Here is a 27789-nt window from a genome sequence, read left to right on the forward strand (position 1 = left end):
CCTCGTTTCTGTAGAAGCTATGATTTACTAGCTTGTCATTAAGAGTTGTATTGTCTCTGTCACCCATCTGATAACTCCTGTGGTATCTTTGTTATTCCCCCACATATAAAATAATGAGCAACCTAAATTGTCAATGAACCTAAATATAAGTTGATTGGGATGTGTAGGCATTATCCACTAATGCTAATGAATATTTAAAATTTCCTTTGGCTTTCTTGGCAGAAAAGCCAACCAAGAACTTTAGAAGTCCAAATGTGAATTATTGGCCCGTTATAGACTGGCCTGAGAAGCAGAGTGAGCAGTTGCAAGGGATTCATTCTTGAAGCCAGGATTTCACCTTCAGACTGCCAACTGTTGTCCCCAAGGATGCTTGATGGTCTTCCAGTCTTTGGAAGTCATCATCAATCATGAAAACCACTGCGGCCTGTTTTTCAATTTCAATCCTTAATGTGGCTTTTTGATAGTCTTAGGCAAATGGGTTGCTGTTCTCTAGAGCAAAGGAGGAAAGGAAGCAAAGGAAAAGAGAGTGAAGCAGTGTCTCACCAGCTGCTGAGATTTGAAATAAGGGCAGAAGTGACTTCCAGAACTTGGCTTTTACTATGAAAAACATTGAGGTCACCAGAATTTAAAATTAAAGACACTGGGTCAACTTCCTGTGTTGGGAGATTCGCACTTTCAATTAACCACAAATAGTAGGAGATCACTTTTCAGCAGTGGTTTGGACTTCATGAACCTAATAATTATAGGGTTAAAACTGTCTATGCTACATGACAATAACAGGGAAATATTTCTAGTCAGACCTGTAAAATATTTTGTCAGTCAAGCCTCCTACGATCCTCGTATTAAAAGCTATGAAAAGTATTCCAGGAACAAAAAAATCACAGTTGGAGAAACAGCAGTGAGATTAACGAATGCTCACTTCCTATCTCAGGAACTATCTTTGTGTCTACATTATCACAGCTTCACACGGAGAGCAGGAGTTCCAGGGATTGGGTACTATGTTGGGAAGCCATTATTGAAAGTGTATGTGTTCAAAAATATAAGATGCTTTATATGTTTCTTGAAAACCAGTGGGAATAACAACCTGCTCAGCTCAAGAGTATGGAGGGGAAGTTTTAAGCAGTAGCCAGACGTGGGCTGAAGCCTTGTCAAGTAGCACATTGTACAGACCCATTAGCCTTTAATGTTCTCAGGGTGATCTGTTCAAAATATTTGTCAGAAGAAAAAAGGGAAGACAGGGTTTTATTGACTGGAAAAATAATCAAACCGAGAGTATTGACAGAATGTTCCAGAAGCTCTAATAAAATTAATAGCAACAAAAAGATGATAGGTATCTACCCAGTAGATTAAATGATGAAAGACTATCCCATATTCTTGGAAGATGTTCATATTATCCTATATGCGATTATTTTCAATCTGAGATTCTTAAACCTTTAGAATTTTTCAAGACACGTGGAATCATATGAAGATATATATTAGAGAATTTTATGTACTCCACTATGGCAGATTTCTTCTTTCCAAGCTACCTTTGACAAATCACATGACGCAGGGCGGGTGTGCAGCTAGAGGAACTCAGAATCACACTGAGTAACCAGGGTAACATGTTTTCAGTGAAGAGACCCCCGTCTTCCAGGAGCTTATAGCTCTCCTTTCTATGAGCAGCTTGGAGGGTCTAGTTGATAAATACAAGGCTTGATTCTCACCCTCAAGGAGTCCGATGTGTCACTGGGGAGACAGCATGTACCTAATGTGCTTGAATAGCTCTCCTGATAGGACATGACTTCGTCCTCAGGGGATAGCATAAACCAAAAGTGCCATGAGATTTAAGATTGTTTTAACTTGGCCATCTCTGCAACTCTTGCCAAAGACTGTTTTTAAAATCTGTATGATTTTATAAAGCAGGGGCTTTGGAGTCTGATACGCATTTTACTAAGGGACATAACATGGCACAGCAAAATCAGGGATGGACTGGGCTCCAGAAGAATCTGGATTCCAGCCTCCCCTCCCTGTTGATGGGGAGACTGCAGACAAGTCATGAAAGTCAGTTTTGGCAACATTATTATCAGCTAACTGGTGAAATCAAACTGCCACCCAAAGTTATTTTTTAAATGCTTGTCCTTTATGCTGTGAGACCTGCCTTTTGTATATAGATAAGTCCTGAACAGAAATTTTATATAATGGCATTATGAAAATAATACTGCATGTTCATGAGGCTGTGTTGTTACTTGGTTGTTACTTGGTTGTTGCAACTAGGATATTTAGAGCAGAAATGATTATCATGTCCAATTCATATGTATATAAAACCCCACCCCTCAGAGGTATTAAGTGCCTTAGTCTAAGAAGGCGGGGGAGCCAGGATGGGACCCTGGTATTTCTGTCTTTTAATGCAATGTCCTTTCCAAACAAATGTTGCTGCCAACACCTTGCCAGATTACAGAAAGGAAATGAAGCTTTTAAAGTGCTGCATGAAACAGGAATATCTAAAAATACTGCTTGCCCTCTTGAATATCTGAAATAAGTCTTCAATAAGTCTTCATCGTAAGAACAAAATGAAAGCATTTTAAGTGCCCAGATACTGTTTAATAAACTCACTGCCTCTTAAACGGTGTCATGCCACAGCCAGCTGCCACTTCCTTCCCCTAGCAACTGCGCATCACAGATTGTATCTCTGAAGGGTGTTCATTGCTGCCCCTTCTCTCTTTTAGCAACAGATCAACGCCTAGCAACCATGATCGGATACAGCGTCTACGGCAAGAATTTCAGCAAGCGAAGCAGGATGAAGATGTAGAAGATCGGCGACGTACCTATAGCTTTGAGCAACCCTGGGTGAGTGTGCGGTTCGGCAGCATAGAGAACAGTCTGACAACTTGCCTGCAGTAAAGAGCCACTGAGCTCTGACCTTCGTCCTTTATGAAACAAGACAAGATGGAGCCAAATTCCTTTAACCTTTAACATATTGACCTTTTCCTCATTTCCATCTGGGTTTCATCATTGCTAATTTCATTTTATATCTTGTTGCACCATCTGTCCGTTGCATAATCAGTTGCATTTGCCTTATGACAAGACATAGCCAAGGGATTCTTGCTCTCAACTATGCACTTTTTTTTTTAACTTTAGTAAATATTTTTCTATATACGTTTTTCTCAGAATCAGAGCCAGAATAAATTAGTTCAACACATGTCTATTGTGTATCTACTATATACAAAGTATCTTTATTCTCCCTCATCCCCTTTGTGTTGTGGAATCCCTCTGGTTTAGCTGCCCTTATCCCTGTTCTAGTGTGTCCTGCTCACAGCCATCACAGTGATTTTTCTAAAGCAAAATTTTGAATGGCGTCTCAAGGCACAGAAGAGAGAGTCCAAATTCTACAGAGTGGTGTGCTAATCCCCCTAAGTCCAGCCCCAGACTTGTGCTCTGTTCTTGTGTTTTGCCTTGGAGAAGATGGGATTGCTGGGAATGGAAGGCACTGGGGGATATTTGGGGGGGGGGGGGGTGGAGGGTTCAAGATGATGGGAATTTTGAGGAATCTCTTTGGAAACTTGAGAGAGAATCTGTTAGAGGTGAATGTACAAGCTGCTTGAGGTAGGAAGTTCGAGCTGAGAGTGTTAGTAAGTCCAGTCAACATTGTACTATGCCCATAGCCAACAGGGCTTAGGGGACTGGGAATAGAACAATGTTTTGATTAATTCAGTGGTGGGGATTGGCAAGACAGACATGACAGAAAACCAGGGAAGGCACTCTGGAGGCCTGGGGAAGATGCTGGTGGAGCATTGCCCAGGCTGGGTTAGTACAGCTCAAGGAAGCATTATCCCAGTTGCCTGGGAGGATGCAAGAAAGGTCAGTGGTCTACGGATTGGAAAGTGTAGGGGGCTGTGGGAAGACGATGTATTTTTTAAGAGTCCAGGATCTTGGAGGTAGAACAGTTCTGGATGATTTGAGGTCAAAGGTATCCCATCCATGTGAGTTACTAAAGTAGATGAGAGATTAAGGTCCAAAAACTCATGTTCAGTTCAATGTGCTGGAATCATAATTACACTAGATATTTGGGGAAGTAGGACTAGGAAGAATAGTAGTGTTAGAAAGGGCTTAAAGTGGGAAAAAAAAATATATCCTGTTTTATCTGGGAAAGGGTATGTACCCAGCTGACCCAGAATTGAGAGGTTGGTTATTTTGTAGGGAAGCAGAGATAAAGGTAGAAATGTAGTCGGAGGCTTCAAAGCTAGATTAGGAGTTTGAAGAAAGATGGTATCAGGACAGAGCACAGGCCTGCTGGCCAGGTGATCTGGCTCCTCGGGCCTCTTTTCTGATACTGTAAACCAAGAGAGTTAGAGTAGATGGTTGAGTGCCAGTTATTAAGCCCGTTGTTATAAAATGAAAATTTAAGAGGAAGCTGAGTACGTAAGGCAAAGCAGATATAAGGAGAGCTTCTCTGAGTGTGGTCCACAGACCAGCACTTCAAACTGTCACTTGGAAGCTTGTTATAATTGCACATTCTCTGGCCCTGCCTCAGACCTTCTGGATCTCAACCTCTCTGGGTGTGGCCCAGGAATCTATATTCTAACAAGGCCTGGAGGGGTCCTTCTGGAGCCTCTTCAACTTGGAGAAGCACTGTTCTAGACCTCCAGTCATCTCTGAGGTCCTCTTTGGTCCTAAAATCCAACACCCTCAATAGACTCTACTCAAGGCCGGAAACCTATAAACCTTTTGATTGTGGGGTTTAGGGGTCAGACTGGAGTCTGTGGAAGATAATTTTGAGAAAGAGGAAGGGAAAGTGGGGTAAGTGGTGCTACCTCAGTTCGAGTGAGGAAGGTGGAACCTTGGGGCAGGCAATCGGCAAAATGAGACCAACATCCAAGAGTAAGACCTGATTGTGAAATCAAGCCCAGCCTAACTTTGGGGGGTTATAAAACAAGTTCAGCTTGTATTTATATCTAGGAAAATCTCTAATTGTGTTTCTGCAACAATATTGCAGAATTAATTACTGTAACAATATTACTATTAATGGCATTGCTTTTCTAAAACACTTATTTTTTCAGTTGATCAGGTAAATGGAGTCATTCTCAGGTAGCAGCATGAGCGAATTATGTTAATCTATTTATATTGTTTGGCATAATTGACTCAGTCTCTTCCTACCAGGTTTCCTAAAGCAGGGTTCTTTCTTTCTTTTTTTTTTTTAATTAAGTTTTTAATTTTAATTCCAGTATAGTTCACACAGTGTTATGGTAGTTTCAGGTGTACAATATAGTGATTCAACACTTTCATATAACACCAGGTGCTCATCACAACAGGTGCACTCCTTAATCCCTATCACCTATTCGCCCATTCCCCCCCCCACTCACCTCCCCTCTGATAACCATCAGTTTGTTCTCTGTAGTTAAGAGTCTGTTTCTTGGTTTTTCTCTCTCTCTCTTTTCCTTTGCTCATTTGTTTTGTTTCTTAAATTCCACATACGAGCGAAATCATATGGTATTTACCTTTCTCTGATTTATTTTGCTTAACATTATACTCTCTAGCTCCATTCATGTCATTGCAAATGGCAAGATTTCATTCCTTTTGATGGCTGAGTAATATTCCATTGTGTGTATTCCACATCTCCTTTATCCATTCATGTATCAGCAGACACTTGGGCTGCTTCCGTAACTTGGCTGTTGTAAATAATGCTGCAATAAACATAGGGCTGCATGTATCCCTTTGAATTAGTGTTTTTGCATTCTTTGGATAAATATCCAGTAATACAATTACTGGAGCATAAGGTAGTTCTATTTTTAACTTTTTGAGGAAACTCCATACTATTTTCCACAGTGGCTGCATCAGTTTGCATTCCCAACAACAGTGCATGAGGCATCCTCAGCAACACTTGCTTTTCATACTGTTGATTTTAGTCATTCTGATAGGTGTGAGGTGGTATCTCATTGTAATTTTGATTTGCCTTTCCCTGATGATAGGTGATGTTGAGCATCTTTTCATGTGTTTGTTGGCCTTTTGGATGTCTTCTTTGGACAAATGTCTGTTCAGGTCTTCTGGCCATTTTTTAATTGGTTTACTTGGTTTTGGGTATTGAGTTGTATCAGTTCTTTATATATTTTGGATACTAACCCTTTTCAGATATGTCATTTGCAAATATCTTCACCCATTTGGTAAGCTGCCTCTTAGTTTTGTTGATTGTTTCCTTTCCTGGGCAAAAGCTTTTTATTTTGATAAAATAGTTTTTATAGTCCCAATACTTTATTTTGCTTTTATTTCACTTGCCTCAGGAGACATATCTAGAAATATGTTGCTACAGCCCGTGTCAGAGAAGTTACTGCCTGTGCTCTCTTTTAGGATTTTTACGGTTTCAGGTCTCACATCTAGGTCTTTAATCCATTTTGAGTTTATTTTTGTGTACGGTGAAAGAAAATGGTCCAGTTTCATTCTTTTGCATGTGGCTGTCAGGTTTAACCAACACCATTTGTTGAAGAGATAGTCTTTTCCCCACTGGGTGCTCTTTCCTGCTTCAATGAAGATTAACTGACCACATAATAGTGAATTCATTTCCGAGTTTTCTCTTCTGTTCCATTATCTGTGTGTCTCTTTTTTGTGCTAGTACCATGCTCTCTTGATCTCTTCAGCTTTGTAATAGGAGCCAATGTGTGGAATTTTGATGCCTTCAGTTTTGCTTTCTTTTTCAGGGTTGCTCTGGCTATTTGGGGTCTTTTGTGGTCCCATACAGATTTTAGGATTGTGTGTTCTAGTTCTGTGAAAAAATGCTATTGGTATTTTGATAGGGATTGCACTAAATGTGTAAATTGCTTTGGGTAGTTTAGACATTTTAACAATAACTGTTCTTCCAATCCATGAGCATGGAATGTCTTTACACTTCTTTGTGTCCTCTTTAATTTCTTTCATCAACATTTTATAGTTTTGGAGTACAGACCTTTCACCTCTTTGGTTAATTAAGCTTATTCCTGAGTATTTTATTATTTTTGGTGTGATTGTAAATGGGATTTTTCTCTTCTTTTCTCTTTCTGCTGCTTTATTATTAGTGTATAGAAATACAGCAGATTTCTGTACATTGGTTTTATATCCTGTCTCTTTTACTGAATTCATTTTTCAGTTCTCAGGGTTTTTTGGTGGAGTCTTTTGGGTTTTCTATATGTAGTGTCATGTCACCTGGAAATAGCGGAAGTTTTACTTCCTTATTAATTGGGATGCCTTTTATTTCTTTCTGTTGTCTGATTGCTTTGGGACTCCCAGCACTATGCTGAACAAAAGTGGTGAGAAGAGTGAACATCCCGTCTTGTGCCTGACCTTAGGGGAAGCTCTCAGTTTTTCTCCATTGAGTATGATGTTCTCTGTGGGGTTTTCATAGACGGCCTTTATGATGTTGAGGTATATTCCCTCTGGGCCTACTTTTTAAAAATTAATTAATTAATTAATTAATGTAAATTTAAAAATTTTTTTATAAACATGTAATGTATTTTTATCCCCAGGGGTACAGGTCTGTGAATCGACAGGTTTACACACTTCACAGCACTCACCATAGCACATACCCTCCCCAATGTCCATAGCCCCTGGGCCTACTTTTTTGAGGGTTTTTATTGTGAATGGATGTTGTACTTTGTCAGATGCTTTTTCTGCATCTGTTGACGTGATCAGATGGTTTTTACCCTTTCTCTTTTGAGGTGTTGTAAACATCCTTAGCTATGTATATTTGCACAGAAAGGCTGAAAAGAGGAAAGAGTACAGTGGCCACCCGAGGGAGAAGGCCAATCCTATATGTAAATGGTCCTCAAACACAGAGTCCTAACCAGCAAGAGCCTGCCTGGGTTTCTCAGTCCCCATACCACACTGTGAGGAGCAGCAGAATACCTCTTTACTTTACTTGGGAGTGTGGATTTCAAGCCAGAATTAAATATTTAATTATTTAGTTGATCAGTCTTATTACTGTGCTTATTACTGTGTCCTAGTCAGTGTGTTTGGTGTGGGAGGACAAAGACAGGAAGGAAAGACTACCCTTAGAACTCTGCAGTCGAGCCGATCCAAAAGAAAAGAGTATTTTGTACAGTTTGTGATATAGGTGTGCACAGAGTATTAAGCACAGAGGAACCACGGCCAAATCAGTGTGGCTGGTGAGAAAGGCTGGAAAGAAGACCTCGGTGTTCACTTTGGGGGCCGTGCTCATCTTCTTGTATCATTTCAATTTCAAGTACATGTGCCTGCATGTACTTGAAAGAAAGAACACCTCACTGAAGTTGAAATATATTTTAAACATATAACTTTGAGAAAGAGAGAAACATGTATTTGGGAACTCAGATTGATTGGACTTCTGGCTGCTGACATTGTATCCCCATGCAAATGTCCAAGTTTGTTTGAGGCTAAATGAGCATTTTGTACTGCTTAGCTGTAGATGTTTTTCATTGGAAGATGTGGAGATGATTTAATACCAATTTTGATTCATTTATAAGGATTTTTTTTTTCTTAATGGTAGTGGGGAATATGTTGGCATAGATTTCTATTTATCTGCTTGATACAATCCTGTCAGGAAAAATGTTTGAGAAGATCTTACACATCCAGAAACTCACCTACTGAAGGTCATAGGCCAAATTACTGTATAACAAAATGCCATCACAACTTTAGACTGACACTTGGCTTGTATTATCATTTCCTGTAATGAGTGAGTGCGGAATTATTTGGATGACAAGCTGATTACTACAAGAATGGAATAATTTCCTAAATTGTGGGTCAGAAGTTGACCTTTTCTTTCTTTCTTTCTTTTTTTTTTTAATTTTCAAACAATTGGGGTCTTGCTGTGTATTCTCCTTTCTGCTGATCATATAAATGGGCTTCAAGTGACTGTAATTCTACCTAGTGTATTAATTTTCCTACCAATTCTCATTGTTGCCTTAATAAGAGCTGCTCAGTTGTTCAAAATGTAGCTGGGTGTATGGGTTTTATTCTGTTTTATAAAATGAGCTTTGAGTGTCTTAGAGTCTTTTTCTTTTCTTTTCCTGTGTGTACTCTGACCTTGAAAGTCACGGTGTTTGGGAAGGATGAGACTGTGATCTCACCCATTAGAACGGTTTGCAATCATTTTCGTTATAAGGAGCCACAAACTCATCTTCAAACTATGTGTCCGTCTTAGTCCACAGTAGTTGAAATTGCCACGCTTGTTTTAAATGCCACACGCAAAGTGCAACCAGATGTATCACATAGAAAAAGATCCAAGCCAATTACTTTACATACAGAGAGCCATGCTGCAGAAAATTCATCCAAGCAGCCCTTTTCCATTCATCCATTTTCAAAATGTTCTCCCTAAACTCCAGTAGTGTGGAATGCACCTGTTCCTGGGCTTTTGTTCAAAATAATGTCTGGGCCTAAGGGAGCTGATTTGTGGCACAAAAGGTCTTTAGATGAGCAGAGGCCCAGAAAATTTCCTTAGCTCCATAATTAAAGTGAATTCTATCCCAAGTTGGGTAAGAAAAGAGGAAGGAGAAGAGAAAAAGCAACTTCTTCCCCGGTGTTGTGTCAGGTACAACATAAATAAAGCAGCAAGTTGTTTTAAATCTTTCTTAAGATAATGGAACAATAGCTGAGGTTAGGGTTATTATCGCAGAGCTCAGATATGGACAGGACTTAGTGTTGCTTTTAAAAGAATTAAATTGCAGGCTGCAGACAGAAGTACAGTATGCTGTTAAAACTTTGCAGATACCTGAGTGTTGCCCACAAGGAGACTTGCTGGCTGAGGCGGTTGATAGATGGGATAATGGAGCCTTTAATAGCTATATTGCTAAATCCTTTCCATCCCAGGTTGGTAGTGACTGAAAGTAGTTTAGTCCTTCAGATGGAAAATTGATCCTCTGCGATGTGAATACCCTCTTCTCCCCCAAGCTTTCTTCCTAGCTGTCTTTAAACAAATATTAAAAAAAAAAAAAAATCTGTCCTTTTCTCCATTTTTCTGTCTTGCACTTTTAATGGCTCCTCTTCCCTTTTTAGGGTTTTGTCTGCTTTAATTAGCAGGCCAGTCGGTAGTACACAGCCACCCCACGCCCCCAGATTGCCTTCCCTGTACCTGGGGAATCAGAGCAAATGATGCTTTTGTTTTGGTTTTCATCTTTCTTAAGACTTCAAGGGTATATGCTCTGATTTCCTTATAATGGGGCTCCATGCCTTGACACAACAAATACCTTCTCGGTTGATGGTCTTGCCGTTCACATTGGGTGGAAATCACCTCCCTTAGAAGCCGACCTGGAGAAAGCCATTCCTGCCGGAAAGGGGGGGGGGGGGGCCTTTACTCATAGCCAAAGCCTCCATGCTGCTGCAAAGCAGACCCCTTTCTTGTAGCCCCAGGACCTGTCCCCCCAGCCAAAGTCTCCATGACCAGTGGGCCATGCCACCCACAGAGGTGTCAGGGAGTGGAAATGAGTGACACTGCTTTGGGTTGCCATTAGCACGTGACAGTAAAGAGCTCACCTGTTCTGTAGACCTACTCTGTATTTTCAACCAACATACCTGCTGTTTGAGGGCGGGGCAGCGGTGGGGGGGGGGCGGAGTAGATCCAGAGACACTGGTTGGGAAAGAGGAGATAGAGGCAAACGGTGTATAAAAAATCAAACATGTATTTATAAAAACTTTATGAGGGAAACTGGTATGCTCTGCAGATTTTTCAAGCATTAGTCACATCATTAGTAGCAATTAAGCTTTTCAACATTCACAACCCGCAAGAGCTCGATCGATAGTTATAGAAGTACCTTGGGTGGTGGGGTAGAGGTGGAAGGCTGCGAAGGCGGGATCAATAGACAAAAGTTAACTTTGTCTTGATTAGAAGTTTTTAGTGGGTCCGCTTCAGAAAATAATTACCAAGATTAGCAGTTGCCCCTTTTTAAAAAGAATAAACGTTTTACACTCTTTACGTGATTCTGGCGTAGCCGTTCTTCCTGCCTGCTACCAAATGTGTAAATTACCATTTTTATCAGCACGCGGGATGTATATCAGGGTTGCAGCACATTTGAATTGCTGAAATGGGGACTCCGGATCTCAGGTGGGCGTGTGTTCTTTCAGTGATCCTGGCCGTCATCTTCACCACAGCTTTTCCTCCAAAGCAGACAAACTTCTTGTAGCTCATTTTTGCTTTCAATATGTGCCCTTTGAATGTATGGGAAAATTTGGGAATTTTGATCATTGATAATTTAAATAGGAAAGTCACTTAAAAGTATCATTTAGATGGGCTCCTGGGTGGCTCAGTCAGTTGAGCCTCTGACTCTTGATACCTGCTCAGGTCATGATCTCAGGGTCATGAGATTGAGGTTCCATGCTAGGTGTGGAGCCTGCTTAAGATTCTCTCTGTCCCTCTCCTTGTTGCCCCTCTCAGCCCCCTCTCCCCACCCCCATCGTTTATAAGAATAGCACATACATGTGTGTATATGTGAACAGATACAGGTGCGCACACACACAGGCTTATGTGCTGCTTTACATGAAGAAAAGTTAGAGTATCTAAAAATTACTTTCACGAAATGGTAATAAAACACTAATGAATTTTCTTTCCTATGTAACACATGTACTTGTATATTAAGCTCTAAAAGTTTGACAACATTGCCTAGTTCTAACTGGCACTGAAACATTGTATGGTGCGTAATTTATTTTTCTTCTTTCTTTAGCCCATGAACTGTTAACCGTTTTGGTTTTGTGTTTTTATTTTCTGTATTGTTTATTTTCACTTCGGCAAAAGAAGAAGGATTTTGTTTAACTGAGGAAAATGCTTAGTTAATGACTTAATGTGATGAAAACACTGTGTAGATGATATTTTTAATATTTTGTTTACACCAGTAAATGATAGGAAAGTTGTATAGCTTTTCCAAAAATTATATAGTTGTTTGTACAGTATAAATAATATCTCTCTATAAACACGATAAAGACCAGCACTTTGCAACCCACTTACAAAAGTAACATAGTTTTCACTGTGGTTTTAAACAGGAGCCATGAAGAGATCCACATATCATGGCCCTCAAGTGTACTGTGTAATATATCACCACATATTTATTTCTATTTACAATCTCTACATTACTATGGCTGTGGCAACCTCGGCTATTTTCTTGCTTGAAAGGTCATTGCTTGTCACAAATTTCATCATGAACAAGGCCAGGTTATTTGTAATTTGCACTCTTAAAAACAGAGCTATTACCTCATTGGCTGGTGAATCTCCAGAATTATTACAACTGTAATTTACCCGTGTGTTTCCCTGTATACATGTTACTTTGTTGTGGTGCTTGTTGATACTGTTTTATTTGAAAACTTGCACTTCTCTCTGGGGTTACAAATTACCTTTCTTCATTTCTTTATTTTTGTGATTTCTGGACTCCAGATACATTACTCTATTTCTGCCAAAGAGATGGAAACCCCAGTATTTAAAAGTCAGGCTTGTCCATTATTAATACTATTCCCACAATTTACATTTTTATGCGATCGTCATTGAAATCATGGGTCAGGTTATTTTTGATTTGGGCCAAGTATGAAACTTGCCAGGATGAACTTACCTAGGTGTTGCTCTGGGCTGCTCATGTATATAAGCCTCCTGGAAATCTGCAGCTCAGTAACGTTTCATCCTAAAGATAAGGGTGATTCTTTTGAAGAACTTAGCCGTTTGCACACTTTGAAAAAGAGAAATGGAATAAAATATTCATGGTAAGGTTAAGATGTGTATTTCATCCTAGTGGGCAGACTAGGATGACACATGTCAGTTTGCCAGTACCAAATTCATTCACTCATGTTAAGTTTTCCGATCCCGTGTGATGACAATTTTATTATTGGAGTGCATCAAGATCCAACTAGATGCTCGCCACTGATAAGGTTTGAGGAGAATGGTATCAGAAACCACACACTGAAGGAAACAAAAGCCCTTCAACTTCTTCTTCTGCTGCCCCCCCCCCTTTTTTTTTTCCTGTCAGAATCAAATTTTCAGGCCTCTGGGAGAAACAACTTGAAAATACACCTGAAATTTCTACAAGACCTTGCATTTTCTTTTCACATCTCCACAAGCAGTGTGTCACAGAACAGCATGAGCTTGAAAAGCTGGTGACGAAATCCTACTGGAGAATGCCAGATCTTTCAAGACTGCTTGACACATGTATATGGCTTATACTGAATGAAAAGGAAAGGGAAACGTGGTTCTTTTTTGAGGGTGTAAAGGCAATTGTGTAGTATTTTCTTGCTTTGCTTTCCCTCCGTCCAGTGGCTTCTCTCAAGCTTCCCATGCCTCACCATGAACAATAGAATCACTTAGTTCTCTTTTTGGCCAGCCTCATCGAGTGTAATGGAAGAAAATGTCTGTCTTCCTTAATGGAGTTGATGAACAATTGGTTGATGCTTTGTTTGCATAAGCAGAACTCACTCAGCAAAGTGTTTTCCTTGCTGAAGGCACCGCTGATGTGTTATTTGAACGGTGTTGTGGAGCAGGTCTCAGAACACACATTTGTTCCGGTGAGTGTGGTTATAAACATCCACTAGTAGAGACTGGGGTATTGTAAAGCCTAATCTCTTCACACATTATTTTTGTATCGAGATATTTTTAATATGCTCACTGACTATGCCCATATGCTTTGAAATTTTTGTCCCATATATTGCCTTATTATTGCTTACCAACAAATAAGATAATGCTGGCCAGGCAGAAAGAGAACAATAGAAGATGCTTGCATTCTGTTCACACAAAAGCCAACCACAGGAGCCACTCCTTAAGTAGCAAGCCCACATGTTATCTTACGACTCTCTGAGCGAATGCGAAGACTCTGTTATTTTAGGAAATTAGTGTCGAGTCAAAGTCTGCCATTGGTTTTCAACTCCCAAAGAAAATTGATAGCTTGTTTTCAAGAGACATTCTTCACGCAGAATATGCCTGTTGCGCAATGTTGCATAACACAAAGGGGAACAGAGGTCCACAGTGCCCAGATGGGTTACTTAGTGTCACCGAGGCTAAGATAAACCATCAGTGGGTGTTTTGTAAAGTTAGAGGCACCGCTGTCTATTTTGAGCAGAGCTACTTTCATTTAAAAGGGCAGATCTAGAAGGGAAGGTAAGCTGAAAACTGTCAGTGAGAAGTTGAAGCATCCACGGGGACTTGGTCTGCAAGGAACAGTCTACACAGCCGATATCTGGTTTTGCTGAGACGCAGCAGTCAGTGGATGACCTGCTGACCAGTGTGTTTAGCCAGAAGGAGTGAAAGTTTCTCCATAGGATTTAATTAACCCAGGTAAAAAAACATGCCATTTCCTGATAAGAAGGCAACATGTATTATCTCATAACCCATTCAAGTAGCTGTTAGCTTTTGGGTTTGTTCTTTTGATGAGTGTTTCCGTTCCCATGTGGCAGCCATCTGTGGGTTGGAGGAGACTTATGGCAAGCGTGACTAGTTTCAGCCAATCTTGATTCAAAATGTAACTGTCGTCCTTTAATAAAAAGGGAATCCGCTATATTGTCATCTACTGCTAGGCTAAAATATGTAGCTGCTGAAACAATTCACCAGCTCAGCCAACGTTCACGGACTTCCCCCACTTTTGTGAATTATTGTAGCAGATGTTTATGGACTTATTTATTTTTGGCATTGGCTTCCTTTGGTCTTCTGGGCAGCCTCGATCCCCTATGTTTGCCAGAGAGGCAAGGGATACAAAGTGGTATCTAATGTTGGTCTTTACCAAACCTCGTGAGGAAGACTAGAAAAGCTGACCTCTCAATTTCAGACCATCCTCCAGCCATAATCACAATTTAAGCCATAACCACAATTTAAGATGCTTGAGTACTGTGCGCTCGGCAGAGCAAATAGAAAACACAGCCGTCGACTTTTTAAAAATTCACAGAATGTATAATGTGTTTCCGAGGCAATCCTTATGCATTGGAGCAGGGTCAAGCTGTCCGGTGACATCCACCCTTCCGGAACTACTTGCTAACTGACGTGTGTTTCCATCCCGCAGCCCAACTCCAGAGCGGCGGCGCAGAGCGGCAGGCACTCAGTGTCGGTGGAAGTGCAGATGCAGCGCCAGCGGCAGGAGGAGCGCGAAGGGTTCCAGCAAGCGCAGCGCCAGTACAGCTCCCTGCCCCGGTACGAGCCCTCGCCCCCAGCTCACAGCCACCCGGGCTGTAGCAAACCCCCCCCTGCGACACATCACACTGGCTTCTCCCACTCTCTTGCCCTAGCCCTGCGGGAAGCAGCCTCAGGGTGGTCGTGGGATAGAGGGTGGGGGTGAGAGGCAGGGGGAGGGGAGCATGGCTCAGCCTGCGTGGCCATCTCCCCGAGCAGGGGATGCTGCTGTTCTCACCCCAGACTCCCCGACTGAGAGCAAGATGAGCTGACGTAGGAGGACTGGGCTGAGGGGTCACACCTCGGATCTGGTATTGGCTCTGCTACTTCCCAGGGGGCCGTGGACCAAACGGTCTCTTCCTCTGAAAAATGGAAAGCTAACTCTTCCTTTGCCTGGCTGGGTAGGCCAACTAGTGTATCTGGTACCGTGTGGTATCAGGGCTCTGTGGTCTGTGCTCGGGGGGATCTTACTCTTACTCTCCTGCCATCCTTGCTTTTGCTAAGTGCTGATCTGGAGAGTCCCAGGGATGCCCACCTCGTTAGCTGACAAGCTGGCAGGGTCTCTTGGGTGACTGAGCCCTAATACTTTGAAATGATAGACCTTTTTCCATCTAGGTATTTCCTCCATGCACAGTAAAGAATAAAAGCATTTGGGGTGCCTGGGTGGCTCAGTAGGTTAAAGCCTCTGCCTTCATCTCAGGTCATGATCTCAGGGTCCTGGGATCAAGCCCTGCGTCAGGCTCTCTGCTCAGTAGGAAGCCTGCTTCCCTTCCTCTCTCTCTGCCTGCCTCTCTGCCTACCTGAGATCTCTGTCTGTCAAATAAATAAATAAAATCTTAAAAAAAAAAGAAAAGAATAAAAGCATTTAAAAACGCTCATCTTCCCAGACTTCTCACGAGGCGCTCCAATAATCACAATTCCTACAGGCATTTGTTCTGTTTCAAAAGCAGGTGACAAAAACATTTTGGGTGGGAAAGAAACTATGTTGGCCATGTTTGTATCAGGTGGACCTCCTGGAATGCAAGCAGAGACCTGGGGGCCGGGACGGCAAGTGCTTATGTGTGTAAACTTGACCGACTGATGCAAAAGTAGTCTTGATTTCCTTCAAATTTTTAAGAATGATGAGTCCCTTTAAGTGTTAAATATCACTATAATAACCACGAGGGACTTGGCTACATTGTTGCAGATCAGACAAGGGAATGAAGATATGAATGAAATTCTGTACCAGGCTGAATACTTTATTGTAGTCATCGTGATCATAGTATTACTAGTATTGTAGTATTGTTCATTTGGTTGTTCTTTTTTAATCTATAAAGCTGTATCTCCTTAGAAAACTAAATTACTTTCTCTTTTAAATAGGAGACTGGCTTTTTCTTTTAAATACGAAAATATTTATTTAGCCCTCTCTAGGTAAGAGTAAGTTTAGGTCTGGACAGGACCTTGGAGATCATGTTGTCCTACAAGGAAGCAGCTCAGTGAAATTAGGTAACCTACCCCAAGCTGATTCTGCCAACATTCAGAACCCAAACCTGCCCATGCCCTAAACCCTAATTTCATAAGGCTCATTGCTACCAAAGGTTTTGGTTCCCAAGTCTGGAAAATTAATGGGAGTAGGTGTAAAGTTTCTCTCTGTGCTCTACTGCCCTTAGCATTTGGAAGAAGGCCACTGTATGAATCAGCTCAGTGCATCAAATGGGGAACACTTGAAGGATTCTACATAAAGGGGGTTCTGTGTCAAAGCCCTCCACCCCGCCCGTGTGGGTTGCTTTCCATCGGAAGGATGAGTGCAATTATGTGCGTTGTTGACCTACCTGGTGGTCAGGAGCATGTCGTGGCCCATGGGAACAGCATTGCCTGTGCAGGGGCTGTGATCGATTTTATTGGCACATTGTTTGGCTTCATAAATGTTTGTGGTGTTCAAGAGTGTAACAGATGGAGGAGAAATATCAGAAAGCTTATGTAAGAGGTGGAGTGAGTTGGGAAATGCATGGGGCTAAGGAAGGGAAGTGGGAGAGATGGTGGCCGAGGGCCTGGAAGGACACACAGTGGAAGAAGAGCCTATCAGGTCCCGGTGCTGGGCAAGAGGACAAGGACAGATGGGGTGTTTCTGCTGACTTCCTCCTGATCGTGCTCCCAGGCCGCCCAGTATTCTGGACTGAGCCTCTGCTCTTGTCCCCACCTCCTCCTTCTCCGAGCTACCTTTGCTTGCCATCCCTCTCCCTTCTGAAGAACCCAGAAGAAGGATCTGATTCATCGAGAGGGCTCCTTCTGCAGGTACCGCTGCCAGTGGTGACAGAAAATCCCTCTGGGTTCACCGAAGCCCCCTTAGGACCAGATATTGTGTTCTGTATTAGTATGAGAAAAGCAGAAATTCCAAAAAGAATGAGTTGTAGTTTCAGGCAAGAGGGCTGGTAGGCCTTGTATAGCCTGTTGTTCTCTTCCATCAGAGAACAGTGTCTCAATGGGAGTGGTGATTGTGAGGAAGATTCCAGAACCTTGCCCCCAGCTTGGTTCCCTGTAGAGCGGCACCACTTGACAAAGGCTGTGTGCAGAGATCTAAAGGAAGGTAGAGAGACCAAAGAGGAGCTCAGAGGGCGATTGCAGCAGCCTCCATGGGCTTGAGTCAAGCCCACATTTCTGACATGTGAGATTCTTCAAAGACACTTGACCTCTGCCTTTCGGATGTTGACAATTAGAGTTTTGTCTAAACAAGTTGGTGTGGCATTTGATACCAAAAAGACTTCACATACAGCAGAAATTCTCTTGCAAAGTGGAGCATAAAATAAAACAAATGGTCATTCTTTGTATCAGTAGCATTGGACAAGGTGGTTTGAATTGGAGGGCTGGCTATAAGGGGAGTGGTTTGTAAATTCTAAGTATAATTAACAAACCTCCAGACAGAATTTGAGTTACATTTTGAAATGTCAATAAGAAACTCAGGTAATAACACTCATTTGGAAGGAGAGACCTGAGTGAACACACAATTCTCAACCAGACTAGGATTTCTTTTTAAATCTTTGAATTCCTAAATTAGTTATCTTTTTTTCTTTCTTACTTTCTTTTTTTTTAATCTTTTCAACATTTCTAGATTAGTTTCTTACTGTTCAAAAGGCAACTCTAAAACTGAGTAGAAGTATGTTCCCTTATAGTCACAGACAGAAAGACTTACTTAAGATCCTTTATTAAATATATATATATATATTTTCTTTTCCTGCTGTCCGTCCATTTCCTCTTCATCTTCCTTCTCCTGTGGCTTCACATCTCTTGGTGGCTGACTTCCAGGCTGCACACACCTCACTTTCCCTCTGTCTTCCGCACCCAGACATGGTTCCCCACCAGTCCCATTTATTGTGTATCTAAGCTGCTTGTCAATGTGTCAGCCTTGGTGTTTATACCTTTCTTCATCCTTCTATGTCCTCCTCACCTCAGTGTCCCCTCAGTGACTAAATGGCTTTCCTGAAGCATTGGGTGTTTGGTGTAAGCCCTCTACAAGATGGTGGTCTTTAGGCCATCTTGGAAATGGTTGTAATCATTGAGTGATAGTTATTGCCAAACCCGGGCATTTGCTTTAAGTGGATTCAGAAGACTCGAGTGAGCTCTTTCCAGGACCAAACAAACCTTTGTGTTGGTTATGAAGGAATTCAGTGAAAGGAGATTGATATTTTGTTCCTGCTATTGTTAATTTGTGGCTTTTGAGTAAGAAATCATGGGATAGTCAAAAACTCCTTTCCAGTCTCTGAGGAAGTAGGGTTGCCTTCACTTAGTAAAACCACCTCAGTTATTTGGTGCCTCTCCTGCTTCTTGGTCTTAGTCCAGTCCTCCTGACAAAGGACAGTTGGCTAATATTTTTGCTTATTTTTTTTTTCTGTTGGTTATAAAGATGCCCCCCAAAACCCAGAGGCTCATCTTTGAGGGCAAAGTGACTTGGCCTTCAAACTATACTTCCAACGCCCATTAGTTAACCATTTACTGTGTGCCATGCTTTTCTGAGCATTTGACACGTCCTCTTTCCTTGATTTCTCCCCATATCCTATGAGATTAGGTATCTACCCTATTTCACAGATGAGACAATTTGGGCCCAAACAGTGTAACCCTCCTAGGATCACACACCTTGTGAATGGCAGACAGGATTGGAATCTCTGTCCACTTGATCCTGAGCCTAGTGTAGAAAGCTCTCATTGTCTGCTCTATTCTGGAGTTTCTTTATGAGCTGCTCATTTCTCATCCTCTCCTTAATCGAGGGCTTATTGGTACCAGTGGTTTCCTTACCAAGAGTGCGTGCATGGGTGCGTGCCTGCGCGGGCACATGTGTGTGTGTGTGTGTGTGCCCATGTGTGGGCTCATGGGCACGTGTGCATGCGTGTGTACCCATGCATATGTACTTTCCCCACATGTCTTACTTCATATCTCAGGCAGATCTGCTTTCTTCCCTCTGGCCTGCCTCATTTGAAGAATATTTTAGCTACTAGAAATTCTTTCTCTCACATCATCATAATTTCTATCCCTAACAGACCTTTGGTGACTTCTCAGTGTATTTAAATAAGAAAGACTCTGTCTTCCTGAAATGATTCAGAATTCAACTTCTGGTGCATGAACGCCATAGAGCGAAGCCTCGGGCTTTATAGAGTCTGGGGTTGGGGGCTGGAGACAGTTAGTGGATCCCAGTAGGCTAAGAATGGAAAAGAGCTGACGTTTCTGCAGCCTATTTCTGGTTATCTTGAAATTGATAACTAACCCATGAAGGAATTCCACTTTTGTTGCTGGAACATCAGTAACAAGTTCGTTGTTTTAATTAAAGTTTCATGATTAATGTCAAATCCCTGGTTTCAAGCTGGCACTTTCCATCATTCACGTCCCTGGGCAGATTAATTTATGACTTTTTAAGTGAAGATAATCAGTGCTTTAGGCAAATAAACTATTCCATCAAATCTAAGGATTCTTGCCTGGGCTGATGGTACAAATGGTCCTATTCCCATTAAAAGAGAGCCAGATAGAGATACTGGGGACCGTTCAATTAATCTTAGTCAGATGCAGAGATGATGCTGGACATTAGTTCATTTTCCTTATTGAAAATATCCCCAGCTGCATTTTAGGCCATGTGGAAAATGGGCAGATTTCATCCCGAACCATATTGGTAGCACTTCTGAATGTTCAGAAATGCAAATTTCTCCATGCTCCAGGGAGCCCTGTAGCTGCCTAGGCCTCATTTTCCCTTCACACGAGTCTTCCTGAACATTCCGTCATGTTGTGTGTGTTGATGTGAAAGGCTGAGCACTACATACTGTCACCAGATGATTTTCTTATTGATAAATGGAGCAATATATTTTGTTTTATTACTCAATTCTCTCTTCCTCTCTTCCATTTTTAAGGCGAAAAATTAGGACATGTCTTCCTTTCTGGCACCAAATTGTTTTACTTTATCATAGCCAATCTTATTGTAAATTCATAAAAGCATCTAGAGACTTGATAGTAAATTAAAGATGTTTCAGAACAATAATGTTTCCTGAAAATGATGTGCAACTTTATTGCAGAAGTGATAAGACTTCAAAATTTCTATATGACTCTGATTTATTTCCCTATCCTGGGATGACAGAAAATGAGCAAGGGAGACAGTCCCAGCCCTCAGTGAGGGTATGGTGTATGGGAAAATAGTGCTTTACTCTCCAGCCTTCCAGGTTTTACCAGCTCGATGAGCATGTTTTCCGAAGAGTGTCAGTTGCTGACATATACATCTTGAAAGCCGGGGCTTTAAGGGACCGCCTGTTGCATTTTTCATCATATAGGAGTCTAGACTTAAATCTTTCATAACTGAACTCATACCATAATCCATTACGGGCACTTCATATTAGCTCGAGACTTGGGCATTATGGTGGCAGCGTGTAAAACACTTGTTTTGTTTGTTTAGGGTTGAATTGTAATGTTCTGAAATGAGCAATTATGGCCGGGGCTGAAGCTACCAGATCTCTAGTACTCCTGTACAGCGTCTTGCCAGTGTGTCTAAATGGCAGGACATACGGTTACCCCAAGCAGAACAGACAGTGCCTACCCAGACGCAGTCAGAGGACCCTTTTGCTGGATGCAGTGGAGTCTCTTAGCTCTCTCCTTTTGCTGGATGCGATGGAGTCTCTTAGCTCTCTCTCCCGTCTGGCCACTGTTTGTTGACAGTCGTGTTTTAATCCTCCGGGGAGCCTCCTGCCCCCCATCACTCTGGCTGATGCATGATTGCAGCTCAGCGCCTCCGGTCAAGAGATTCAAATGCATGTTCCACTTTCCCTGCCTCTCCACCCCTCTTGGTCCCCCTGCCCCGCCCTCTCCCTCCTTGCTTCCTTTCTCTCTCTCCCCTTCTCCCAACCCTCCTATACTAACCTTTGGGATTTGCTTTCTAGGCAAAGCAGGAAAAATGCCAGCTCCGTGTCCCAGGATTCCTGGGAGCAGAACTACTCCCCCGGGGAAGGCTTCCAGAGTGCCAAGGAGAACCCCAGGTACTCCAGCTACCAAGGCTCCAGGAACGGCTACCTGGGCGGGCACGGCTTCAACGCCAGGGTGATGCTGGAGACGCAGGAGCTCCTTCGCCAGGAGCAGAGGCGGAAAGAGCAGCAGATGAAGAAGCAGCCGCCTCCCCCAGAGGGGCTCAACAACTATGACTCATACAAGAAAGTCCAGGACCCCAGTTACACCCCTCCCAAGGGGCCCTTCCGGCAGGATGTGCCCCCCTCCCCTTCTCAGGTCGCTAGGCTGAACAGACTCCAGACTCCTGAGAAAGGGAAACCCTTCTATTCCTGAGCAGGAGAAGAGCGGAGGCTCCGTGTCAGGCAATAAAGGACATTTTCTTATGAAGACTTGTATTTTGGGAGTTTTTTTAAAACCTTGATGGTACTATGGAATATTTCTGTTGTTGGTATCAGTGCCTTTAAGCAGTGTGGGCAAAGAAATAGAAGGCCTTAATGTCTTTGCCACCATGTCTCCAGTGTCTGTTTCATGGAAGGATTTCCCGCCACCCGACAAGCATCGGTTCAAGGCATCTGTGTGCTCTGCCTCTCTCTGGAGTTCCAGGACTGTGCCCCGCCCCCCCCCCCCGCCCCCACCCCCCATGGTGAGCTGTCCGTGGCTCTGCATTTCGGCCCCCGACAACTTACGGTGACAAATTACCTTGAAGTGAGAGTGACATGGATCCTTCTTTTTCCCCTTTCAGTTTTCTTTGATGTGAGGCGACGTCCCAGTGTCTGGCGGATCCGCGTGGGTGACAGACACCAGAAATTGGGGCCTTATGGTACTTCACAGCACAGTCATTTACAGTACTTTGTAATCAGCCTGGTTTTCCCTGTTCTCTCTCAGCTCCTTGCCACCGGAACGTTCCTTCATCCCATGAAAGAAGCTAAGCCATATCCAACACTGTCTGGTTATCATGGGGGGGTACTTTTGCAACTGCCTTAGAAGTCGACATTACCAATAAAGCGATCATTCTCGTCCGTGTTTATAAATACACTTGTTCGGTCATGTTCCTGACACGTGTGTTGAGTCAGCGCAGCTCTGTGTGGGGGACGTGGGAGAGGGACTGACTCCCGGTCGGGGAACGATGGAGCCAGCCCACCCGCCCCGTGTGTATCGTGATGTGGGAGGTGGGAGCTAAGAAAAGAATTCTCCCAGGATGAGCGTCTGGCCCACAACATCCCAGTAATTATTTTAATTAGTTTTCATTTGACAGGTTGGCAGGAAGGGCATAGAGTGGGACAAAGATAAATCAGACAGTCATTTTGGGATTCTCAAAACTCATCTGCTCTCTACAGTGTTGAAAGTCAGTTGGAAATGACATTTGTCTAGTGCGTTGTATTTCTGCCTGGTGATGCCATCCGGGCTCCTAAATAATTCTGCCCCGGGACAATGAAGACAAATAAGGGAAAAGCTGTTCTATCACACGGCAAACCTTCTGGTGTCCCCAAACAGTGGTAACAAAAGCCTGGGCTCTCGTGTCAATATTGTAAGGTGTGGGAGGGGACCAGTGAGGACCCTGGTTGCTCCCATTTTCATCTGTCAGTCTGAGCGTCGTGTACTGTAAACCATGGCTGGGTTGCTAAAGTGCCTGCAAATCCCGAGGTGAAAAGGCTTGAGGTGAAAGCTCGGCGTACCATGTATTAACAAAAAAGAAAACAAAACAAAACAACAAAAAAGAGACATGTACTGATATGCCTATTTTTTTTATTGGCACATTGTATTTTTGTGTCCACTTGTTTTTAGAAAATATGTGAAATGTCCACACGTACCTATTGTCTTTTTTGCATTTCTATGTAATGGTTCTTCGTGTTCCTAATGTGTGGCCATACTCAGTGGTGTTACCGATGTCAGCACGGTGACCTTGGATGACAGCGGCTCTTTCTCACAGCCTTCCCGGAGCTGTGAGAAACAGCTTTCCCTGTACATATGAGACTTCTAATAAAAGGCATATTTCTTCCTGTTCTTTGTGGCGTCTGTAGTGTTCCTGTGGAAACTCCTAGCTGAGTGGATTTTTTTTAAAGTATATTAGCAGATGTGATTTTTTTTTTCATATTTAGAAAAAGTTGAAAATTTCCTTCTGTCTGTCTGTGTGCAGATGTGGAGGTGGGTGACTGACTGCTTACTCGAACACCTGAGGAGAGAGGGGGCAGGAAAGAAAGAGGGACTGCCTTAGTGAGTTTACTGAAAGACCCAGGCTGCCGAAAGAAGCCTGGGGAGTTCAGAATCGAAGGAGCCAGTACTCTAGAGCTATATAAGAGAAAAATTATGCAGAAAGCCACATCATATTCCTGTTACTGTCCTTTGCTCCCTCTGGATCGCTTCAACGAGCCAAGCGTTTTGAGGGAATCCCAGCTTGCATACTGTGAGCCCGGAGAAAGGTCCAGATTCTTTTCCACTTCCAATACCAACCAGTTCTTCTTTCCCAAATTACAAAATAAGGCTTCGCTCTTTCTTTTAGATTCATTAACATGCATACGGTGCTCTGAAGGCGTAAAGCGCACCATGTCCCTAGGTGTGTCTCGTGCATAAAGACCCATGTGGCCCCCGCCCAGAGGGCAAGCGTTTTGCACAGACCTGTTGCAAATGCCCTCCGTGTGGAGTGCCAGCTCCACAACCAGCATCAGCTGGTTGTCATGGTAGCCTTCAGCCTGTCACTAAGTCCAATTCTGTCACCTCAGGATTAGTAACGAGAAGTGTATAGCAAGCCAAGAAAATAACACGTCTTGGGTTCTTGTACGCGTGCAAGGTGTGGGCAAGTAGCAAAGAGAAGGTGGGCAGATTGGTTAATTTTCTCACTGACCAGGAGGCCCATTGCAGATGCCAAAACTCGCAGGTTATTTGTCTCAACTGACAGTGAGAAGTGGAGCGGGAGAGGTAGTAGTGAATGTCGTGGGGACCCCAATCACAAAGGGATTTGTAGATGAATACTGACTATTTGGGCCACGCTGAGAGGAGAAGCAGGACTCGCAGTGAGTCAGCACAGAAGTGGGAATATGCTCTACCAGCAGACTTGCCTAAATGACGGCCCTCTGGCTCCAGAGTACTTTCCAGGGACTCGCTGGGGTCACAGAGCGCGTCTGTAGCAGGGAGCCAGGCCGGGTGTGGTCAGCACGTGCACTGGACGCTGCAGCCTCCAGAGGGTGGGGGGGAGTCCCAACCCATGCCAGGGGACAGGCGGCCGGACCACGGCCCGTACTCAGGTGAGGTTGGAAGTGGAGTGAGTCAGCCATCCCCCAGAAAAGATGGTCTCACAGTTACATCATCACCACTCTTGGTCCGTTAAGACTATAGGAAGTCTTGCAAATAGAAATTATCCAGTAATATTCTATAAGGTGTCTGCATCGTATGTGCATCGAACGCCACCACCGTCTCTTCTCCCGGTGGCTGGTTAGACCAAAGACGCTCAGAAGTCAAACCACCCCACGGTTGACAGGGCTGTCCACGCAATAGGAAGGAAAATGAGACCTTGGCTTCTCACTTCTCCTGCCAAAGAAGTCAAATATATCAAATCAGAGACCGTAAACCAGATGCGTTTCCTGTTTCTTTGAGCGGAGGCTATGGATCTAACTGCAAACCCGTGTTGAGGAAGGGCAGCAAATCAGCCAACAGAGCCGACCACTTTGCCAGAAGCATGAGTCTGAAAACAAGGCCAGAGGCAAGAGACCAGGCTCCTCTGTCCACATCACTGCTCACGATTTGCCCAAAGATGGCCACTGTCTTCCAGGCGGCGTGCCTTTCTCCAATAATTTTTCTTAGAAACTACACGTTTCCACGTAGATGGTGGAACAGGCCTAGGTAGCATGTGCACAACGCACACGTGTTTCTGTATTCGTCTCCATTAGTCTGGTTAGTTTAATGCGCTTCTAATTTGATCCTGTGAGTCCTTGACACACACGCAGCTCTTGTCCTGGTTGAAGTCAACCCAAGACGAAGCAGAGAGTACTTTCTTTCTGGTTTTGTTCACTAGTCGTGGAAGAATAAGTCACTAAGGTCCAACTACCTACCTCTGCGTTTATCCCGTCCTGGAGGGCTTCCTTGGGTAACACAGTGTGCCAGGAATGTCAATGGCTCTCTAACTCAGTTCTTTTCTTCTTCTTCTTTTCCTTTTCCTTTTCTTTCTTTCTTTCGTTTTTTTTTTTTTTTTTAAACAAAGATTACTCCACTGATGACCTGTCAGGTAAGGAGATAATCTTCCTTTCTTACTTCAGAGACAGGATATCGTCTTAATAAGGCATCTAATAAGAACGTTCCCAGGTCAGAAGTGCGAGAGACAGAGGTGCTTCAACCGGAAATCCCCGTCAGCTCTGAGTAATGACAAGATCACAGAGCTGGTTAAGTGAAATTGACTTTTTAAAAAAATGTGTGAGATTGAGGCTTATAATTTTGAGCATAAGCTTTTCTTTCTTCCTTCCTCTTTCTTTCTTTCACAAGAAACTGGTGTTTTACATTAGATCTCAAAGAGGGAAAGAGTGTCCTTGCACTCCACACAGAATGGACATATTTCCCATTAGATGGGTTCTTTCCTCCAAAATTCACCGTCTCCCCGCAGCACTCCTCTCCCCTGCTCTTCCTCTCCTTCCAGCTTCCACATCCCATGCAGCCAGGTGCAAAATATATGGGTGTCCTTTATCCATACATTTTGTTTCTTTTTTTTTATTTTTTAAAGATTTTTATTTATTTATTTGACAGACAGAGTTCACAAGTAGGCAGAGAGGCAGGCAGAGAGAGATGGGGGAAGCAGGCTCCCCGCTGAGCAGAGAGCCCGATGAGGGGCTTGATCCCAGGAACCTGGGATCATGACCTGAGCCAAAGGCAGAGGCTTAACCCACTGAGCCACCCAGGTGCCCCCATACATTTTGTTTCTTTAGGTTAAACCCCACAGTACAGAATTTCTTTTTTAAAGGAGTCCTATAAGATCAAGCATCCTTTGGGAAAGACAGGTTTGTTGGTTTGTTTGTTTTTCCTTTCTGAATTCAGGTGTAAGTGATCGGTTTTTGTTTTCTGATTTTTATTTTTTTATTATTTTTTATTTTTTAAGGATTTTATTTATTTATTTGACAGACAGAGATCACAAGTAGGCAGAGAGGCAGGCAGAGAGAGAGAGAGAGAGAGAAAGGAGGAAACAGGCTGTCCGCAGAGCTGAGAGCCCGATGCGGGGCTCGATCCCAGAACCCTGAGCCGAAGGCAGAGGCTTTAACCCACTGAGCCACCCAGGTGCCCCTCTGATTTTGATTTTTTTAAAGCACGCCCTAGGCATACCAGCCTGTCACTGTCCAGGTAGGTCTGTTCGGTGCTGGACGCCAGAGAAGAGGACAAGAAACAAGGGCGAAGCTCTCCCTCCAGTGAGTCTGAACAATGACTCATCTTTCATCCTCCGTGCTTATTTGCTCACAGGATCAATTAAATGTGTGAAAAACACGTTTTTCTGAATTGCTCAACTAACTGCTGAGTCACCTCACACTGTCGTTGGCTCAGAAAAGCCATTTGGAGTTTGTTCCCAGACAGTGTGGATGTCTCACGAAGAGACGACGCTCTTCCCCGGGGTGCCATCAGCCTCCGCGGATCATTGGTGAGAAGGGGGTCCTGGTGGCAGGAGCCCTTCTTCTGTCTCTGAAGGCAAGTTTGCCACTTGCTACAAGGCTCCTCCTCAAGCTGAAATTTGGCTTCCACGAGGGATTTTATGATGCAAATATTTTAAGTACAACTTTGAAGATTTTGCCATTAAAAACAGTCTCCATGGCTCAGGGCCCAGCCGACTGCAAACTACAAGGGGGAAAAGTGCCATATATTTCTGGCAAGTGACAGGAAGGAAAACAACACAAATTTCTAAACCAATCGTGACCTTGGCTAATGATCTGGTTTCAGGGTTCAGCTCCTATCTGACTTGCTTTCATGCAGTGGCATAAAACTTATCACAGTTGTTTATATTGGGACCAAATGGGTGAAAACATTAACCTAAGGACCCGGAGACAGGTCAGATTAGGGCTTGCCAAGGAACGAGGGGTATTTCGGAATAATGCGAACCTTTGAACTTGCCTTGCGAAGCTTCAGAGTGAATTTGTCCTACACATGCCCCAACCTTCAACTCCATTTCCAAACTCTCCTTGGCCTGACTCCGATCTGAGCCCAAGGAGTCTCTGCTCTCTGTTTTGGGCAACCCAAGCATTTCTACAAAATCTGAACCTAGAATCACACAAGCTGCCGCTGGCTCCCACTCTGTTTGCTTGATCTATTCGTGTAGTAGTTCACAATAA

At 43.2% G+C, this 27789-nt stretch overlaps 1 protein-coding gene across 18 annotated transcripts in view; it reads left to right on the top strand.

The window, feature by feature from the left end:
* Positions 1 to 23489, top strand: part of PARD3 (par-3 family cell polarity regulator) — a 666688-nt gene extending 643199 nt beyond the window's left edge. For all 18 annotated transcript variants that reach the window (XM_046011672.1, XM_046011682.1, XM_046011678.1 and 15 more), the window contains 3 exons: positions 2706 to 2826; positions 14937 to 15064; positions 21430 to 23489. In XM_046011672.1, the coding sequence (XP_045867628.1) occupies positions 2706 to 2826; positions 14937 to 15064; positions 21430 to 21826 (646 nt within the window). In that variant the 3' untranslated portion in view covers positions 21827 to 23489. The remainder of the gene's footprint in view (positions 1 to 2705; positions 2827 to 14936; positions 15065 to 21429) is intronic.
* Positions 23490 to 27789: the final 4300 nt, after the last annotated feature.

This window comes from Meles meles, chromosome 7 (genome assembly GCF_922984935.1).
Source record: "Meles meles chromosome 7, mMelMel3.1 paternal haplotype, whole genome shotgun sequence".
Classification (NCBI taxonomy): domain Eukaryota; kingdom Metazoa; phylum Chordata; class Mammalia; order Carnivora; family Mustelidae; genus Meles; species Meles meles.